Raw genomic sequence first — 21,734 nt, 5'->3', positions numbered from 1 at the left:
AACTGCATTTATACAAGCAGAAAGAAGCTTTAGGTTCAGGCTGARCACAGGTGTGGTACCACCAATGCTGAAAAAAGGGCGTGAAGGCAGCTGGGTAAACGGCAATGTCGTGATAGGGTGTTTCCATTTTGGGGTAGAGCTGGTTAGTGTTGGCTTGGTATGGCAGTCCAGGAGGAGGATATTACCCACAGTATGGCACTTGTCAGAAGGGTATAGGAAACGCAGATTAAAAGTATGTGTGTCCCTCAGTGCTGTTGCCATCCACCCATGTGCCTGTAAAGAGTGCAGGATAGGCCAGAGGGAAGAACCTGACATCCCCTCAGTTCTCAAATAATTACCATTTAATTCCCAACAGCACTCCCATCCCTCCTCTGGTCTCCTGGTAGTTGCAACCATCACTGTCCAGCAGAGTAGAACCTCTTCACATGGATCAAAACTGACACCCTTATGATTTAGTCTCTCCAAATCTTGCTGGTTGATTAAAGAATTTACCTGTTTGCTTATAAAAGTCACGTCCAGTATCTTAATTCTCATCTAAGAACAAGACCRGTGTGCATTAAAAGAAGGAAAATAAACCCAGAGCCCTGTGCTTCAGCTGTGGCACTCTCTGTCCAATTCTGTTACAAATCACCTCTGCTTGTGGTGCTTTTTGTGTTTGAAAATGTCCAGAGAAAGCCTTGATGCAGCTGCCTTGGCTTGTAGGAGGTCACAGTGTTGACTCTGGCCCATCAGATGATGAGTTGCTGTGCTCCTGGTCTGGGTTTCCCTCCCAGMAATGGCATGTGCAGTTGTTACAGGGCTGTGTGTGCTCTTGGTGTGCTTACAAACAGCTCTGTGTGGGATCAGAGGAGAGGGGGAAATGATCTGCAGCCTGGGGACTGCCTGGAGTTCACACTGCCTTTGTGCAGCCCAGGGGTAGCTCTGCAGAGCCAGCAGAGGTTCAGAGGGCGAGAGGGAATGGAAGGGAAAGGGAGCACATCCACCAGGAGGAAGCAGCCTCAGGCTCTTCTCTTGTGTAGAGCTGCACATTCAGAGCCTGATAAGGCATTTTTGTTGATCTGTTGGGATAATAAAGAGTAGTGACTGCACATATTAAAGTGGTTTATGGCATGAGTGGCCCTAGAAGAGAAGATTAGGATTGGTGGCTTCAGGGTGCTCAGTACCTCTGGTATTTTGCAGAAATTGTGGTGAGTCCAAGGTGTTCAATCTTTTTGTGTAGAATCAAAACCRTTACAGTGGTAAGAAAAGAGAGGAGGGTTCATATGGAAGCACAATTCARGTGATTTAAAAAGTGCCCGTGCAATTGATGCTATCCATATAGAGAAATCAGTTATTTTACCATATTAYTTGTACCCTCAATGTTCAAGAGAACGCTGATGTATATACTCTAAAACCTTTCATGCAGCATTCTTCACATCTTTATTCTATGATCAAAATTCTGGTTGAGCCTTTCTTTGACCTGAAAGTCCCCTGTATTTTGAAATAAAAAAGCTGGAAACTCTAGTGGCTTGGTGAAATGTTGTCAATGGGGCATTTCATTTTTAAAACCCACATTTATGAAAACAGAGCTTCTGTGGTTCTCTGATATGGTTGCATCATACTTCWCAGGATATTTGCAGAAAATGTTGAAATTAACTCAAGACTTCTTGTTTCATGAGCAAAATGTACATAATTAAAATACTTGTAGGCAAAAGCATTTACTGTAGTTCTAGAAATTTAAGTTAGTGGCACGTGTCAAGTGAGAAGTGCACTGATAAAGGCTTAGGTTTGCTTAATTTGCAGTGTTCCGCTTATTCTTCTGTTTTTCTTGCTTAATTTCCTTGCATCTGGCTTTCTTTGTTAAATCATTTCACAGAGTGCTGTCGCTACTCTATGGGCTACYGGGCACCACAAATTCTCAAGCACCACTCAAGACTCCTTCTCTGCTTTAATGGAGGCAGGAAAGCTCTTCCCAATTTTTCCCACCTATCCCAAGCACCCACCATTGCGTGGAGTGGATTTCYGTTCTGGAGGTGCCTTTCCTTCTGTGGGTTTTAAAGGGAGCCCAGACAGCTCCATGAGACAGCTAAAGCTGGAAAAAATTAATCTGACCTTGACTGGGGAGATGAAAGGCTTCTATTTGCTCGAGCCRTTCTGTTCTGAATGTGGTGGAGAGCTGGCAGTACTGATAGAAGAAAACATATTCTCTCCAGCAAGAGAGACAGGCCCAGCCTGAAAGCTGTAGCCTGGTGTCTTCTGAGTAGCGTGCAAGCAAGCATCTCCACGTTTTCATCTTCCCAAAGCTGACCTTTCYTTCTCTTTTATCTAATCTGGTGCCTGTGATCTTGCTAATTCAATTGCTGTGGCAGACAGGCTGTTACTCACATGCACAGTCACGGGATGGACAAGGAGTGTGATGCTCATGCACAGTGCAGACCTCTGCTGATCCATTATCAGGCTTCAGACCAGGATCCAAGTAAGCTGTTGTTACAAGAGAAAGCTTTTTCTGTGGAAGCTCTGTTTCCTACAAGCAGTACAATGTACAGGTGCAGGTGGCTTGTGTGATGTGTTGTGCAGCACTGTAGTACTCTCTCACTGTTCAGAATGGAATGATTGCTTTTCTTCCCTCGCTACATGAGCAGATTCCCAGGACTTTTTAAGGGTAAAGAGCAGTGAGTTATTTACATTGTTTATCACCACCAGAAAGGAGAGTTCCTGTTGTCCATGACAGTTCCTTGGTTGTGCACACTCCTGTCGATTCCTCCTTGGGCCATTTTATTGTCTTGGTGGGAAAACAGCCTGAGGAGTTCAGGGGACTTTCAGGAGAGTCTGACAAYTCCCAGAGGCTGGCAGGGAAGGAGAAGGAACACTCCTGTTTTAGGTGATCATGGGGATGAGATTGCTCASGCTATGCCCAGCCATTCTGAAGTGCACCTAAGGTAGGTTGGGGGTGATAAAGGAAGAATCCCCAATGTCAGGCATCCAAGATCCTTTTTACTTCCAAGTGTGAGTTAATCATGTACCTTATATATGCTTTTAAGACCATTTTCCATCAGATTGTTTTCTTGTTTTGGTCTAATGGGGTCTTTTTAGGGGAAAATGCTAAGTGTTTATAGTCCTTTTTCCCCTATAAAATGATCTCTGTTTCRAAAACTGATTTATGTCTTCCTCAGCAAGACTAGAAATTCAAACAGAGCAGACATTTGGCAAAAAAATTTGGACTCGGAATTGAGATTTAGAAGTGAAACTCAGAAGTGGAACTTAGCTAAAAATGTGAAAGAAGAAGCTCATAGGGCTGGGCTAAATACAAACCAATAGGCAAAAAAATACAGTGAGCCTTCRTACTCTCTTAACTAAAATCATTAGTAACAGAGACAATAACTTCTTTAACATTATTATATTGARCATCTCTTTAATTAGAAGAAGCTATTAATAGTTGATGAATCCTTAGCCACACAGATGTCCTGGGATCTGCAGAATGAGAAACATCTTCCCAACAAGCAGCTGTAATGCAATACACATTGCACTGCTTAAAATGCTGCCATCCAATTTGGATTGAGCCCACTGCATCCTGATATTAAAACCTTGCTGTCTGTGCACCAGTATTTTGGGGAAAACAGAAGGCAGCTTGGATTTGGAGTCCCAGCCATTGCCTGAGTGTGCCAGACCATTGGCAGCCCAGGAACTCTGCCTGTCCCTGCTGCCAAGATGTGCAGAGACCCACCCAGGTCTGAGCTGAAGTCATTGCATATCACTGGGTAAATYTGGGGAGTTCAGGCAAAAATGCAACCAACTGCTGACTGAGTGTTTATTTCTGTGTTATCTGGGTGTGTTCATTTCCTTATCTCCCCTGTTTCTTTAATCTTGTGGCATTTGCATTGTTGGTGATTATTTTTATATAAAGGTATGCTTTTATTTAACTTTACCATAATGTGGAAGGAGGGGGAAACCACTTTCAGAAGTGAAATCAGAGGAGAGAAAATGGCAGAGTGGTAGAGAACAGCATACATTTCTTTAGGTTCCATAGAAAGGTGCTTTTAGAGCCACTTCACCTRGCAGGTAGCAACAATACAAATGAGACCTGTGTTTAAAAACCAGGTCAAATGCAATTTAGTAAACGCGTTTACCTGTGTTTATAAAACAGCCTTCTGCCTGTCACCTCAAACATMATTTCTTGCCACTGCATGGAAGGTGATTACCTCCATCTCAGTGGAGTTAACTTCGTAGAAGTTAAGAAAGATATTCAGGCACCCTGAGAGTATGAGGCTAAAAGATGGGGGATAGGAGGAGATTCTCAGAAATTTCATGGTCAGTTGTTTTTTCCAAGAATTTGAGGCATAACAAACACTTCTAACCCAGACTTTCCAGTYCTCTGATGTATTTCTGTGTAACTGATGCAACTTCCACAATTAGGAAAAATTTGTTGCTRATTTCCTGTACATCTGCTGCGCTCTCAAAAGCAGCATCTCTCTGGCTGCAGATGAGAACCACGCTGCCACTATCTGTTCTTGGGCAGTACCATGGTGTAACTCCATCCAGTAAATATGTACCATGCAGCCAYTTGCTCACTCCCTGTCTCCCTACCAGCGGGGAGGAGAATTGGGAAAAAAAAGTGCCCAGCCTGTCCCAAGCAGCAATCCTGGACAGTTCTCCCCAGTTTGTGTACTAGATACAATATTCTGTAGTCTGGGATATCCCTTTGTCCAGTTTGGGTCAGCTGTCCAGGCTCCYAGCTTCCTGTGCACCTGCTCACTGGCAGAGCATGGGAAAGCCTAAAGTCCTTGATTTAGGGTGAGCTCTTCTCAGCAACAGCCAAAACTTTAGTGTGTTATCAACATTCTTACATGCATTCAAAACAGGCACTGAGCCAGCTATTCAGAGGAAAATTAACTCTCCCAGATGAAACCAGGTGGGCATTCAAGGGCAAACAGAATAATTAGCAGCTTCTGTAAAATGGAGTTTTAGAGTCTAGTAGTTTGGTTTTTTTTTATCCAAAACTTTAAATGTATATTCATCTAATACATATAATACAATATTAGTGCACCACTAATACATACAATTTTCTTTGCATGGGAACACATTCTGACTGTCTCAGCTTTTTCAGCTGAGCTGTCCAAGATGATGAGTCTGCAGCATTAGCAACTGCAGGTTATCTGCTTCTTGGTTTGCAGCTTTCTTACATAGTGTGAAGCTTGAATGGGAGGTTTGAATTATTTCTGTTGCTGCAGGAGGCAAGAAGACAGCAATTTCAAATCAGGGCTGGATCTTGTGCCATATGTCTTGTAGGATTGAACACAATGTGATCAAATTAATTGCCTTGATTTAAAAAAGATTGAAGTCTTGACTCTGCTTAACAGTTGTTTCTGGTTAGGATTTTAAAGTTCTCTCGCATTCCCAGCTGCCTGCATGTGTGGGCATTTTTGCTCTGTAAGAAAGCATCCTTTCTCCAGCTTTGAAATGAAGTTGTTCTGCTAGAAGAGTGTTCAGTAACAGGCTGTGTGACCTTTCCTGGACTGGTGTACCTATTCCTGAATATTTCTCGTGTATTTAACTCTGACTGCTATCTTTGATATCTCTGCAACCCTGATTGCTATCAGCATCTTTCTCATAGTCTTTTCATGAGAAGTCTGCAGTTAGCAAGACAAGGAAAAGGTAAGGTAAAATTATAATCCTAAAGACTTCCAGATTTGAGACCAGCTCCTTAGGGATCTTGGAAATGCTGCTCAGAAGAGCCTCTGGTCCAGCCTCCTGTGTGGAGGAAGGCTCCAGCTGCCAGTGAGTGAGGTTGGCTGTGCCATTGTCAAGTGGGCTCTGAAGAGCTCTCAGGATGGACATCTCAGCACAGAGCGAGATCAAAGTGTTCCAGTGCCTCAGTGTCCTTTGAAGTCAGCTGGAAGAGAAAGCAGAGGACAGCTGTATTAGCAAATGGATGTGGAACCRCAGTGTTATGTTGATCCAGCAGCTGGGGAAAGCCTGGCATCAATTTCTTTTTGCCCATCCAGCTTCTGTTTCATGGGAATGTGATCTGAAGAGATCATGCTCCATTCTGAGGAGTGTGCCTGTGAAACTTCATTGTGTCTGTGCACTGGCTGGCTCTGTGCTTGTGTGGCTGGGCTGCAAAAGGCAGAACAGCAGGAAAATGGTGTTTGCTGCTGKTAGCATTCCCCACTGCAGTTTGGGCTGTGTGTGCTCTTTGGGGCAGTCTCCAGCTGAGCAGCAATTCTGGGAATCCAGGATTTGTCTTCTGTAGAAGACCTGAAGTCTTGCTGACAAATATAGAAACTCTGGGTTAATGTTTTGTGAGAGAAGCAAAGAATCTGGATTATATCCTTCTTGGTTTTACTGGACTGGATTCACATGCCCTACCTAAATTACATGTTTTTGCAATTACAGATTGCAGTTGCAAAACTAATAGTATGCAGATGCTATGCAAAAGCAGAACTCTGCTGCAGTGAATTATAGAAGGAGGAGAATTTCTTTTTATGGGTAGTAGTAATAAAACAATTAATTCCTTTTGGGTCTTACAACTTTGTAAAATCTGCAAAGATAGTTGACAGACTCATCTGCAAACATCAGTTGACAGCTGGGAGTTATAGATGCACTGCATTTCTGTGCTTCTATAGCCCCCTAGGAAGGACAGAGAAAAGCAGAAAAATATAATTTTCAAATAATGTGAAGCAAACTTCTTAAATTTTGTGATGCTGTTTGATTGAGAGAGCCTTTAGAAGAAAATCTGATCCTCATCGAACATAATGGAGGAACTTTTACACCAGTAAAAACTGGGATTTTTTTCCTTCACAGAGGCACAGAACTAAGTCATCTAGACATACCTTTTCCAGTTGGTTTTGAAACAGCTTATTTCTACAAATAACACACACACAGATTATCAAAGCATTTTCAAGTCCTTTAGAACCTTCCTATATGATTTTAACCAAAACTGTTTACTTAAACATAGAATCCTGTCCCTCACATCCTCTTACTTCGCGTTTAAGAATTTTTTTTAATCTGCTGCCAAACCAAAATTACATCATAGCCAATGCATGCATTGTTCTTTACTTTTGGGCCTGCAAAGCAGTTCTGCAGACAAGTTTAATTGGCAGGATTTCTGTCCAGTCTCTGTCCTGTGCCCTCCTTGTTCACATGGCCTTTTTCCTTCCTGTACGAATCAAAAAAGAGAAACTACAATAAAAAATACATTTATTATAGAAATAAAGTCCAAATGGGGTGCCCTCACCTCATTCTCAATTGCAGTTGGACTGGCATTGCTGTGCCTCATTCAAGCTTCTGCAAACTCTGATTTCCTGGAGCACTCCMTATCCACAGGGCGAGGATGATGATATTTAGTGCCTCTTACTTAGGATGTCTTGCAAGTCAAAATAATACTGAAATAGCGTGGATAGAAATGAGGCAGGTTCATCTTGGGGAATTCCAGAATGAGGGATTTGCAGGGGAATGGGGAGCTTGAGAGAAGCTGGTAATTTTGCAGCTCTGGTGTCACTCAGTTAACAGGATGAAGATGTTTCAGTGGGACAGAAGTTTCATGAGCCTGTCTTGGAAGTGTGCTTGTATTTCAGTTCCTGAAGGGAGACATTCTCAGAGTCCTGGCTAGAGTCTATAGGCACCTGATTTCCAGCATATTTCAGTGTTGTCTCAAGGCATAATTCCTTCTCTTCAGCCTTGGATGTTGATTAAAGGAATGATAAGCTATGAAAACAGAAAAACTGGATACTATATCAGTATTTTCCAACTTTCTATGACACCTGTTTTCCAGCTGCCTTTTGTACACCTCCACAGTGCTTTGCACATTTGTGAACTGCAAAGGGCACAGCTCCCAGCAGGTCCCTGTTATCCTCAGTGATCTCCATAACTTTTTTAGTTCTCAATCCAGGAGAGCTCCTTTGCTGCTGATTCTTCTTTACACTGAGAAAACGCTGCAAAACTGAGCCCTGCTCGTGGACAAGCAGCAGTGCTGCATTTGAAAGGAGTGGGGGAAACTCCTCCAAAGGAAGCCTGTGACAGAGTGAATTTTCCGTTCCTCTGAGGTCTCTGGGATTTTCACAAGGCTCTCAGACTCACAGCAAGGTACTTTCCAGTTTGGATTTGGAGCCCAGGCCATATCACATCTGGTACTAGCACAATTTGCAATAAAAAGCACTAAAGACTTCTCCATTTAAAGGTCTCTCATGTGGGAACTAAACTAAATAGCAAYTCCTTCTTCTGCAGGGACAGTGACCAGAAAATGTTCCAGAGTGCAGTTAGGTGTTATTTATAAAARTTTGTCTGGGAATGGCAGAAAGGTGTAATCTTACACTACAGGCATTTTATTGACTGTGGGATCGAGCTATTTCTGGTGAAACACTTGAATAAAAATCATATCTCATCACTTCATTCCATCACTGTGTGCAAAGTATAGGCTGTAAAAACCACCTGTGCACAAAACACTGCAATTGGAACAACACTGGGTTGAAAAGGAACAATTTTGGCAAAAAGAAAAGCAGAAAAAGAATCTCTATTCCCACTGCTCTTTAGAGCTTTCTTGTTCTGGGACAATCTTTCCCCCAATCCCTCAAAACAGGCTTCAAATGTAAGAGAGTAATTAGATGCTATGATTAGGGGTTGGGAGTTGAATTCTCAATTACAAACTCTCTTCTTTAAGTGTGTTGCAAAATCAAACTGTGTTAATATGTGCTGGCTAACATCAAGGTTAATATGGGTAGAACTGGTACMATTTCAAGCTAAATGGTTATTGCTAAACTCAAAGTGGAAAAGCTACTGGGGTCTCTCAGGGTGGGCTGTCAAGAGCTGCTGCACAGAGGCTGAAATTTTGTTGTGGGTTTTCTGTGGGCTCCTTGCAGTCATTATCCCATCTTTCACCCACTCCCATCTCACCTTTCCATGTCATGGATTCCCTGTAAGGATCCATGATGAGGTGAGTAAATCTCCTTGGATTTCTAAGGACTTCCTTTAAAAAAAAAACTCAGAAACCAACAGAAACAAAAAAAAACCCAAAAAACTCAACACATCAACTTTAAAAACAAGTCAGCTTTATTGAGTTCATGGCAAGATGAGCAAGAGTGGTGGTGGTTATGAGTCACACTTTGTGAAGAGTTTTTAATTGATTTTCTCTCTGTTTTTTCTGTCCTTAAAACCATTTCCATGCTTTTCAGATGTAAAGGTCRGAAACATTTCCAGAGGCATCCTCCCCTCTGCAGTATCTGCCCAGTTTAACATCCCCTGATAGCAAAGGCGGTGTTTCGGGAACTTCTGGCATTTTCAGAYGGACCAGTGCTGCATCCAGTGTGGTGTAACCTCAGGGCACCATATGGTTGCCATCACCCAAATGCATCCATAATGAAATTATACAGATATTTCCTCTACAAATTTGTAAACTTTTATACACGTCTTCCTTGAACTGGCAGAGGAAACCAGAAGTGCCAAGGCCTGACTCCCATTTACACCCTGATCTGTGCCCTGTGCTTTGCAATGTTGGGAACTGCTGGGCAGATGAGAATTAGCCCCTTGGCCCTGACTACGCTGGAGAACAGCCTCCTTTTGTATTTGGAGAGCYGCTGAAATCCAGCCCTGGATTCCTGAGAGTGAAGTTCTCAGGTACCATTTCTTGGCCAGGAATTGTGTGCCAAAGGCTGTGATGCTGCTCAGGGCCAGGCCTGTGTAGGAGCAGGACAGACAATCACATCTCTGGCAGCAGCAGAAAGCCTGAAATGATGATCCTGAAATTTTCAAAATCGTGAAATCTGTGGTTTGTGGGGATAAAAGGGAGCTCATGGGCTCTGCCAGCCCAGGGGCTTAAGAAGTCTAGTTCCTTGGAGTATTTGTACTCTGAATCAGTCTCTGAAGTGACATGCAATTTTCTAGGCCTGGGAGAGGACATTTTTGTTTCACATTCTTTGTATTGTCAAAAGCATATCTGTAAAGGTCCCATGTCATGTCATTGACTTAAAATCCCTGAAGATGTTCAGAATAGATAGGTTTGAAAGACAGTGCATGGATTTGATGAACCATTTTTGTATGATCGAAAAAGCACTTGCTGTCCATCTGCTTCATCTTGAGATGACTAGGTGTGGTCAGATAGTTAAGAGATAAGCTTTTAGGCTGTCAGGAGGTGTTGAACACAGCCAGAGGCAATGCCAATAAAGAAAAATGGCACTTGAGTGGGATGTGGGGGAGCCTCTGTGGTCGGCAGTGGCTGTAGTGTGGTCCTAGCACACAGTGGGAAGAGTCAGCCTGGAAGAGGTTGAGGCCCACGATTCCCTGAGAGACTTCTTAGTCATAAACAGAGATGAAAAAATGCCCAGCTCCAGTGTTTGTTTGCTGTGAGAAGCTGCTGGACAGAGTGCCCTTTGGCACGCCGAGGCGCCTGGCTCCCTGTGCCCCCTCTGCTCTGTTTGCCTTTGTTGGTTRCAATATTCTAGCACAGAGCTGGTCTCCAAGGCAATGGTAAAGATCAAATCTCCTCATCAAGGCCAATTACCAGAACAGCACATTAAAGTTTTCCTTTTGTATTTTAATCCAGTCTCCTCGGAGCTTTTATTACAGTGAAGCAACAAATGTCACTTGTTTTTGCAAAAGGTTATCTCTGGTTTGTCAGAAATGGATCTCTTAACGAAGAGCAGGGCTCCTTGGGACATCTTGACAARGTCTTTGTGGGAAGTGGGCTGGGGGCTGTGTTCCTGGAGCCTSRRCTYCTGCATRGATCACATCTGTACTTTGCAGGGTACRAGCTCCAAGGCAGTGGGAAGGGTCAGAGGCTCAGYYTGCCCTGCAGCAGCACAACCAGCAGTGCTCACACGGGCAGATGTGCTAAATGTGCTCTAACAAAGCACATCSAAATCAAGTGTCGTTAATTAAGACCCCAGAAAAGGCTTTTGAGAAACACTTATCCATACCTAAGCATGACAGCTAAGAAGGTAAGAAAAATCTGGGGGAATTGATTTGACAGRTAGTAACCTCTGGGATAGGAGGAAAGACAGCTCATGCTGAGAGTGCAGAGCCTTGCCGGGCTGGAAATCTGCTCCTTTGTGTCCTGTGTCACATGGGCTTCCCTCAAATGCGTGCACCTCTCCTCCAAACATTCCCTGAAATATTTCCCTCCGTCATGGGCATACTGCGAGGATTAATTCCTGTGTGTTTCTGTCACACAATGAAACAGGGATGGAGGAGGTGCAGGACTGCTCCCAGGGAGGTGCTGTGGCTGCTGGGACATGCATTGCAAAAAACCAAAACAAGCARTAGTGCCAGTTCTATTAATTTAAAAGCCAAGACTCCAGCTTATGAAGTGATGATAGTTTAAGAAACAAAATGAAATAAAAAAGACCCATGCCTAGCATTTTTTTTCTCTGTTTAATGAAATTTCATGGTATGCAGTCACAATGTTTTGTTTATGTTCTTTAACTATAAGAGTTAAAGCCAATTTTATTTTTTTAATGAAAGTTTAAATGCTTGCATATTTTCATGCAGCTAGGTAGGAGGGMCTTTGACTACCAAACCACATGCTTTGGGACTCAGGCTGAAGCTGCAGGAGCAGCAGGACTTTTGGAATATTCTAGCACTGTGGAACAGGATTTTCATTGCCATTGTGGGGGTTAAGGATGCATGAGGCTCTAAAGCTGAATCCCTGCTAGAGCCCTGATAACACTGATCTGATATGCTAGAAACCTCAGAATCCTTATTGCAGTGTGTTGTTGAGACTTACTGAATTAAGATAATGTATTAGTGGCTGGATTTTTAGTATCTGTGTCTATATTTATCTGTCTGTCCATCTCATCTGGCTTCAGTATCACAGAACTGAAGAGATGATCAAAAGCAAAATGAGAATGCTGAAGCGAGGGTCTCATKTGAAATATTCTTTCCAGACTGATATTTTTCCAGTCATTCTGCCAGCAGTCTCAGGTCTGCCTCATCTGTTTAAACTGTCCTCTAAGTGCAGCTCCTGGTCCAAGCCAAAGCCATCTGTWGTTGGGTAATAGTTCTGATTTATTCTGCCTCTGGTTGACACTCATGCTCCTGACCCAGATGCTGACTTGCAAAATTTGCTTTTATTCATTTTCAGTTTTATACCATGTGTTAATATCACAAGCAATATTTTAATTTAGGGGTCTTTTTTTTTGGTCTAYTGTTTAAAATTAGGGATGAGTAATAGTGTCACATCCCCCTCTGGGATGCAATTCAGCATCCTTCAGAACAGCATAGGACATTTTAGAAATACATTCAAATAATGCTTCTAAATATCTTGATTTCTTCCAAATCACTAATCTGTACACTCAYTTCTGCTGCATAGAATTAATTATGTATTGCTTACAAATAAAAATTTGGACTACTTGAAGACTTCTGGGCTTGAGAATGTTGTGGGTGGCTAACTGTGGTCAAAATATCTGATATTCTGCAGTATATCCTTTAACTTCAGTGCAGAATGAGGGTGGTTATGAAACTTTGCAAGCTTGGGCTGATTGGCAGAGGGACATTCCTGCATATGAAAGATAAAGATGATCCGGGAGATGGATGAATTTCCTGAACTCCAGATTTAAAAAAACATCTCTTTGTAGATGGGCAGCTTCTAAATAAACTGTGCATTTTACAGATTAGTACATGTGGCAGTCTGGGTTTAGAGCTTTTTGTTTGTGTGTCTTCTCTGAATGACTGGGAAGTTGTGCAGCAGCTCCAAAGCACATTTGAATACAGCTGTGAAGTCCATATGGTGGTTCTTAATACAATTTATACATGCAATAAATAAAGGTACCTTTATAATGCAGCATAAATTATTGCACCAATCTTCAGATGGGTTAGCAAAAAGCAGTTGCTACTTGTAATGACTCTCAGGTGATTATCTGTGCAGTACTTGTGGTTTGGTAGGTAATGATGGTGTGGACTCTCTTTAGCATTGAAAAAGGGAAAAAAAMCCACCAGTATAAGCATTTTTAAAGCTCTGCTAAAAATAGTCATSAAATCATGACAAGGGCATTGTTACAAAATGTAATTTAATGGACATCTTATCTTTGGTCTGTTCCTTTGGGAACACTGGATTTCAAGAACTGTTTTTATGTGAGGTTCATTGTCTAAGTGAATGTTGTCTTAATCTTAAAAGTTCAAAAGTGAAATGGGAATTACATATGTGATCTGAGAATTATACCAGAGTGGTTTTATAATTTTGGTACTGAGATGTTTTTTGCAGACATTTATTTAAGTAATCTTTTCTTCTCATGGTCAGTCATTTGGTGGTTTAGGGGGGAAATTTTTGATGGGAAAAAAAGAGAGTGGTATTTCTGCAATGTATCTACAGAATAKCTTGATGTATTTAACACCTAACTCGTGTGTAACACACTTCCCTGAATCTTGCATATAACAAYGTAGTGTTTATGTTTCAAAATGGCAAAAATACAGCTACCCTGACATGAATAAATTAATGTGTCCTGAAGSAAGTCTAATTCAGTCTGCCAAAAAGATAACCTTGCCCAAAAGTATGAGATGTTTGYATGGGAAAAGCATGGGAAAGCGTGAAAGGAGAACATCAAACTTGCTTAATAATATGGGAGATGCCTGGATCAGAGCTTTTAAGTTCTGCTGATAAAGGAAGAACCCTTTTCAAGCTGTAAGTTGAGCAGCTTGAATTCAGTAACAGTAAAAGGACCCTTAAGACAGCCTGCATTTTTTCCTTGCAGGCCAGGTCTGTATCCAGAGCATTCCCTGCAGCTGCAGCTCCCATTGTCAGAGCCAGGGTGGTCAGTTTGAACACTGTTTGCATATAACAACGTATATGTAGTAGAGATAAGATACTGAAGTAGAGATAAGTAGATAAGATARTAGAGATAAGATACTAAAGTAGTATAGATAATAGAGATAAGATACTAMAGCACAGCTCTACCATCCAACTYCCTGGGCAGGTTTTGTCAGCAGAGCTCTTGTTTCACACCCCATCCCAGCTCTGACCAGTGCAGTCCTGCTGCACCGTGGTGGWGTGGAGCTTGACAGGGACAGCAAGATGACTTACAGATAAAAGTAAAGCTCTGCAAGTAAAGCCTTCAATTCAGCAAGGTCCTTAACCACATGTTTAAATATCATTGAAATCTAGATAAATTACTTTAATCATATACATAGGCACCCTGTTGAATGAGGGCCTAATAGTAGTTTCCATCTCTTTCCACATGATCAAGGCTTTTTCATGTTCTGCTGCATGCAATGGGGATTTCTTCTYGGTTACACAGCATGAGCAATTGCCRTGACTTTTGGAAGACTCCCTCAACAATATGAATTTTCTGAGCTGTTGTAAACAGTTCAGCGTGGAACGCCAGTCAGAAAGAATGGAAAGGCATTTTCCCAGCTCTCTGCTTTGAGAGTAGCTTTAACCCATCTTTTCTGCTGTTTTCCAGGACCACCTGTTACTGCCAGCCACCACCCATAACAAGACCAGGAGACCAAAGATGTCTATAGTGCTGCCAGCTGTAAACGTCAGTGGTAAGTCCTRAAGAAGGAGAATGATAAGAGAACAGTTTCATAGAGATGTGCCTGACTCATACGTGGTAAGCAAGCTTAGGCCAAATGTCTGGCATCAGAGCTTTATATGAAGCCAAACTGGTCATTACTGGGGTTTAGTTGCCAGGGTCCCCAGTGGAGCTGTGGTGCTGGCAGGTCACCCGTGCCTGGGCACCCAGTGAGGAGAGGTGGGGGACTTGGCCAGCAGTTGTGCAGTGTCTCATTCTCTCTCCTTCAAGGACAGGGAGGGTGCCCTGCAGTCCTGGTGATTTGTACCCAGCTGATTAAGGGTTACTTGACTGGGATTTAACTTCTCTAACTTGGTGGCTTCCAGATCCTGTGGAGACTGTCCTCATCTCCTCGTTTGGGTTCCTCCTACGCCTGCCTAGCAGGGCAAATTCCTTGGCCTTGCTGGTTTGTTAGGATGCTGACTGCCTTCCCTGGCCTTCCTCAGCTGTTTACCATGCTGTTATACAACACTCAGTGTGAGTGGGACCTCTCRGCACTGCATGGTCAGGATTAATAACCATCACATTGCAGTGCTACAGGACAGCAGAGAAAACAGCTTTGCACTGGGGCACAGGCTTATTAGTGCACAGAAATGTTCTGGGTCAGCATTTCAGTCCCACRTGAGAGACAGGACATGACTGCACAAATGTATCATTAATTCAGATGGTGAGGAATTGCCAAGTGAGAGCATGTTTGGGGCACAGGGTCACTGCCACACTCATCAAATGCATCGAGAACCCCAGAACAGTATAAATTTTAATTTCTGAATAACTGTGCACATAATGCTTTTTKTAAAACATCTGTGTTTTACAGTACATGTGAATCATAAACCCAAATGTTATTGTTAAATCCCAGCATGCCGAAAACATTATCTGATGATGCGAATTTCCATAAACTAAGAAAAAAAAAATCAGTTCAGGCTTTTGGCATTTTGATAATTGCACTTTCCCATGCAGTACAGCTGAGTGTGATAATCTGTACAGCRGTCCTAGGGGAATTTTCATTCCATGTATCAGAATTATTTTTGGCATTTATCTGCCTGAAACTCCCTTTTTATGTCTATTACAAAAATCCTTTTCTGGCTGACCTGAATTATCACATGCAAGTGGGCACTTTATCACTTGAAGTACAATCATTGTTTGTAAGTTACAAAGGATTTGTTCTTAACATTTTACTGAGTCCTGTTTTAGTTGAAGTAGATTTTCATTTGTTGTAGTAAATATAATTTGGAAAATATGCACCAGAATCCAGTGACAAATCTTACCCTTCATTAATAATGAAACATTGTGAAATTACATTTTTTTTCAGTTCTTCGGGATTTTTCTTTGGAACATCGGCATAATCCAGGAAAYAAAAAAATGTCCAGGGATTTGGGCAGAGATGTCGAAACAGATGAGACACAAGAATAGCATTAAGTAAACAATGGCATCAAACATGGGTTCCTCTGTGACACCCAGCCAGGTGTTAGGAAAAAGTTACAAGACACAAAAGAGCCAGTAGGTAACTTGGCTTGATTTTTAATTCAACTGTTGATAACCTGGAGGAAATGATTCCCTGAAATGTTCTCCCCGGAGAAGAACCCATTTCWTTCCTTTGAGAACATTGCTTCTCCACCCTCTTCTGCCTCTGTGGGGACTGAATACGTCTTGCACAAGCATCTGGAGATAAGCTGACAGCAAAGCTTTCCTCCCAGCTGTCTGCTGTTCCTTTAAGCCCACCTTAATTCTTTGTGCACCTGCAGAGAGTTGGCTGCTGGAAAAGGACAAGTCTCCCTTGGAGAAATGGGCAAAATGTTCAGTGAAAACTCATCACCTCTTTCCTTGTGCCTCTGTGCAAGAAGGGAAACGTTTTCTACTGCCGCTTCTTGCCCTTCATTTTTTGCTGCCACAGCCCTGGCAGAGCAGATGACAGGAATGCAAGTGAAGGGGTCTTCATTCTGAAAAGTTTTCAGAGCTTCATCACCTGCTTCTGAAGGGTGTTTTTCTGTGTACTAAAGTTTACTCATGATACTGTTTCCAAAGATGAAACACTTGACAGTGCAGTTGAGAGCCAACACTTAGAACTGCTTGGACAGTCTTTTCCCTGCAGGACAGTTCCCTTTTTCTGATGACACTTTGATTGCTCTGATGCCTTCTGAGATCTGCTAGAGGCTGCCTTTAGCTGGCTTGAGCCTTTCCCTCTGCAGGCTGCAGTGGCAGAGAAGAGRTATGGACAGTGAGTACAAATTAGAATGAGTTGTCCACTGCTGTCCCACGTGGCTCTGCATAGAGGTTCATTATGTGGTTCTGCAGCACTGATCTGGCAGTTTTCTCCAGTTTACAAAGCAGAGAYAAGGGTTTTTCTGGGAGGAAAGTGGCAGTCCCTGTGCTGTGAGGTAGTGGCARATATCAGCAGACAGCCTTGTGATAGATGTGCACATGCACTTGTGTGCAGTCAATAAGATGGGAGTTTAAGAAATTTTGTAGAAGGCAGTATGTTACTGATTTTCAAGATAAAAACTTGCTTTCAAGTGTTCACTTGCTGTATGTTGGAAAGCAGTAAAAATGGCCATCACCCTGTGACACTGTGCCATGAGCTCCTACTCACAGTCAGCCTGAATCACCCATGCACCTCTGTGAACATGAGGATAGAGTCAGATCCTCACTGTACAGGTGCACAGAAATGTATCTCCTATATAAATATGTTTAATGTGTTAACATGTATTAGATATGTTTAAGGGTAATTTTTTTAAAGCATAGGAACTTGCACATTGGTTCATGTTAATCCTCCCCCTCTTACTCTCTTTTCCTTCTTCCCCGCTGCTCATAGCTCCTTTCTGAGCTTGCTGGGCCATGCCCCAGTTCACAGTCAATGCTTGCTGGCAGCCTTTCCTTTTGTGCCTCCCCAGATGCTCTGCCAGCCCTTTGCCCTTCTCCCATGTCCCTGCTGGCTGCTGTCCCGTGGTACAGCTCTCCCCTTGGTCCCTGCAGCCAGCCATGCCCAATTTTGAGCTGCCTCTTCCAAATACCAAAGCCCCAGCATTTGTGGACACGTGTAATACAGAGGATCTGCCTGATGGTACCCAAGAACCTCAGCATTAGTAAACCTGGAGGGAAAAAAAGCAGAATTGGGTAGTCCTAGTCCCACTTCACATGGTTTTGGAGGCACCATTGGTGTGCCTTCCTGAGAAGTTATTCCAAGCAGAAATATCTTGCAGTTTCTCATGGGAATAGAAACGAACTGCAATCTACAGTTAAACTCAGGCTTTTGTTTTCAAGCAAGTCATGTTTGTTATGCTGGATTGCAGCTATTATTTTAGAAATCTAACTMTGCACTTGAGACCAGTTAAGTCTCCAGTAGGTTTCATTCCTAAATTTGCTTTTATTGTAATTCGGAATGTTGTTGGCTCATTACACCAATTCCAAATTGACATATAGGCGGTGCCTTTCTTGAAGTTTAAGTGAAACCATCTGCCATTAGCCCTCTATTTACTTAACTGCTGTAAAAAATGCGGTGSGTTACAACATCCATCTTTGGATCCAAGTAACCTATAGAGAACAGCATAGCTGAGCCACTCTTCCCACCCTGAGCACAAGGCTTTTGTGTCTGCAGAATGCCTGCAGCTCTGCAGCCCAGCCCAGCAGGACTGCACCCTGCAGCACACAGGAGTGAGGACGTGCCTACAGACTGTGTCAGAGATCCAGTCCATCATTTGGCCCAAGAAGCCCCTTTMAGGAATGCAGTTATCCCCAGGATTTGGTGAGGGACTCTCACAGCTTGCACTTGCTCTTGGTAGGAGCAGCTCTTAAGAGTTTGTGCAGGTGTATACTCGCTAGGAGTATGGCCTTAGCAGCAGCACAAAGACCAAAAAGGACTTTTCTCTTCTTAGGATCCCTGTGCTAAACAGCTCCCTATATGTGAAAGTCCTTCCATCATTTGTTCTCTCTAAATTGAGGGCTGGTGTCTGCACTCTCAGCCAAAACAAAAGAGAGAGATCTGATGAGAAAGCCCCTGGTGAATTCTGAGGCTYGTTTTGTTGGAATTGGCAACTGTGACAAAGAGTTTTGAATTTTTTTACAAATATTCTGGATAGGTCCTCAGTCTGATGTAGCCSAGTGAGGCTTTTCTTCAGTCTGCCTTTGAGAGAGCTGTTTGTGTGCCTGACCCTTGATAACCTCTGTGTTTCTGGGCTCTTAAGGAGCCCTGTTCTCTTAAGGGTTGCTTTTTGTCACGAAATCCAACAGCAAAATAATCTCCCAAAGGCAGGAATGGAATGGAATGGAATGGAATGGAATGGAATGGAATGGAATGGAATGGAATGGAATGGAATGGAATGGAATGGAATGGAATGGAATGGAATGGAATGGAATGGAATGGAATGATGACTTTTTCAAAGTCCATGTGCTCTGTTGTGTTGGCCAACTTCTGATCATGACCACTTCCCTTGGCTTCCCTTCCTGCCATCCATCATAATACTGATGTAACAGACTTCAAAAGTGCTCTGAAATAACACCCATTCTAATTAAAAAGGGGGAAAACAAATCTAGTGGTAAGGCTTTTTGATCAAAACTTTGAGCGATTTCTGCCATCAAGCAGCATTTACAAGCAGCCACAAAGAACCTCCTTTGAACTGACAGCCATGTGCAAGCAGCTCACAGATGTCCAAGGCTGGTAGCAAACTGCAGAAAAATCTGTAAGGCAAACAGAACCCACACAGGCTGAGGAGGAAAATAAAAACAAAAGCTCTTTGGGAAGTGACAATGGTCTGTAAGTTCCCATGTCTTAGGGTTGAATAAATAAAGTCTTCAACTTCCTCTGCCTTTCAGGGTCAAGCAAACAAAAGATGTCGTTTCTGTTTTTCAGAGCAAGAAGCAGAATTCCCAGTCAGTCGTTGAGGAAGGTCTAAAACAATACATGTCTGATTAAACAGCAACTGCCTTCCCCTTASTACCTGACATTTTGGGAAGCCTTTCTCACACTGGATAGCTTCAGAACGGTTTCCAGGAGGGTGATGGCCCCTRCTATCCATAGCTGTTATCCTGTGGTGTTCTCCTTGTGCCTAAAAGCCGGGTGTTGGTGCCCTTGGCACCCGGCTGAGCAGCTCACACAACTCCACCAGGTGTAGAGGACACATCTCTTGGCTCCACAAGCATGAGCTGTAAAGACAGTTCCCTCAGTGTTTATGCTTTTGTATGTGGATTTAGCAGAAAGTGCTGAGAACTCAGCACAGCCTTACAAACTAGTGTAGGAAAGCTCTGGAAATTGTGTATGTGGGATTGCAGCCTAGATGTGAGAGGGCTCCTAAGTTTTTTCAGGAAAGTCACTGAGTGTCCGTCAAGTTCTCTAAACCAGGATGTAGGCCAATACATGGAGAATGTCTCCAATACCTACTGTTGTTTCAATTGTTTTGACACTGCCACTCTTCTGCTTCCTGAGCTGCCAGTAGGGGAATAAAGGTAGTTAGGTGAAGTCTGACCAGAGTAAAATCAGAGCTATGGTTAGCTCTTGGCTAGACCTCACTGCAGCAGCTGATTACTGAGCCTGGTCTGAGAAAGAGGGAGARTCTGCAGTCTCCTGTGTGCAGCCATGGACAGGCAGCAGGGCAGGTTACTGTGGTTCTCCTGGAATTGGGAGGATTTGCTAATGTCAGAGATGTACTTCTGCTCCCATGCTCATGTAAAGCTGTGCTGCAGAGGTCAGGATTGAAATGATGGCGGAAAAAACATAATTTAACAAGGAATTTTAACAAGAGATTTTAGTAATCTTGTAAGTATATGCTGTTCTCATTGCTGTTCTCTTCTTAAAGTGATGTAGAAGTTCAGTTTATCAAAACAGAATGCTCCCTCAAGCGTTCCTACATTTCTTTGAACCAGAATTGATCACTGCCTAAATTGAATCTTAAATAGAAGTTTTCAACAGCATTTGTTATCTCTCAAAGACTTTGCTGTCCACAGCCATGTTTGTTAATATGTTGTCTTTGACAGAAAGGAAGAGATTAAATTATTCAAGAAAGTATGAAAGAAATCATTCAAGAATCTGTGCACAAAAGTAATGGAATCTGTGTCACTTGAGTTCATGTTTATTTATTTAGACAGGAAACGATCAAGAAATGAAATCATGATGCCTTATTCCCTAATGACTTTTCATAACGAGCTGTTTACCTAAATTGCTAAATGAGTAATCTATTTTTATGCATTCGAAAAAACAGGAAGGTTATTCCAGAGGATCCTCAGTGCCTTTTTGCCCCTTAATTAATACAGAAGAAGATCTCATGGGTTTTGCTGGAGCAGGCCAGGCCCCACTGGTGTTCCCTGTGCAGACAGGATAACTGCTGCAGATGGCATTTTGTTGGGAACGCGCCGTTCACAGAGGGGGTAGAGAATTACTCATAAATTAATTGGACTTCATACTTAGAATTTCCAGTGGCAGCGTCGAGTTATTACAGCAGATTGSTTTTTCCATACAAATGACACACTTGCATAAAATTGACAAAGTCTAATTAAAGAGAAGCCCGTGACACAGGCTGGCAGYGCGGATGCCAGTGCGGGTTTCAGGATTGGTTTGCACTGAGTGTGTGTCTGTCTCCTGGATATTTGTTAGCCCTGGATGCTGATGCTGCTGTGGAGATGTGCCATCCCAAGCTTCACAACGAGCCCTGTGCTGGGAGCCATGCTGCAAAGCAAAGAGGGAACTTTCACCCCAATCTGTGAGGTTACCATCACCATCCTAGTGTGTGCATCATATCGTAATTCTAGCCTCCAGCCCAGCCAATCTGCCTTAATATATCTTCATATGTTGTAAATTCAAGTTTATATAATTCCTCTTGGTRTGAAATTATAGGTGGCAAACACAGTTTTATGTYTGTCATACATGGGCCAACTYTGGTAGCTCTTTATTTCTRCAGTGATCTGAAATATAATTACCCMTAATGAGCTCACCCTGTAAAAACATCAAAAGCTGCAACTGAGCTGGTAAAGGAGGTTCACATTTATGAGTTGTGTCTTGAGGACATCACTGGGGTAAACCTAGAGACTGGTGAAAACACAGCAGTGTGAGATGGCCTGTTTGAGTGTTTGGGTCAGTCTCTAAGGAGACTCCTGCCAGCAGGGCTGGGAGGCTTTTCCCTGCTCCTCAGATCTGCGTCTGTCCTTCATGCTGCAGCTTCCTCACTTCTCCATACAGCCTACCTTGGCCCTGGAGGGCTTCCTGGGCATCTTCTGGGCTTGGAAGGTATTTGAACAGTACATCCTGGGCCCCTGAAGAACATTCGTGGTCTTTCA

The 21,734-nt window shown here is 42.8% G+C and overlaps 1 protein-coding gene across 1 annotated transcript in view; it reads left to right on the top strand.

Annotated features, from left to right (window-relative positions):
* Positions 1 to 21,734, top strand: part of ATF6 (activating transcription factor 6) — a gene marked incomplete at its 5' end in the record, with an annotated part of 48,449 nt that overhangs the window by 16,110 nt on the left and 10,605 nt on the right. Inside the window, one exon of the mRNA XM_057372731.1 lies at positions 14,364 to 14,448. Within this exon, the coding sequence (XP_057228714.1) occupies positions 14,364 to 14,448 (85 nt within the window). The remainder of the gene's footprint in view (positions 1 to 14,363; positions 14,449 to 21,734) is intronic.

The sequence above is a fragment of the Malurus melanocephalus genome, unplaced genomic scaffold (genome assembly GCF_030028575.1).
Source record: "Malurus melanocephalus ecotype Western Australia unplaced genomic scaffold, MMel_1.1 scaffold_178, whole genome shotgun sequence".
Lineage (NCBI taxonomy): Eukaryota > Metazoa > Chordata > Aves > Passeriformes > Maluridae > Malurus > Malurus melanocephalus.
This window is presented reverse-complemented; position numbering and strand designations above follow the sequence as displayed.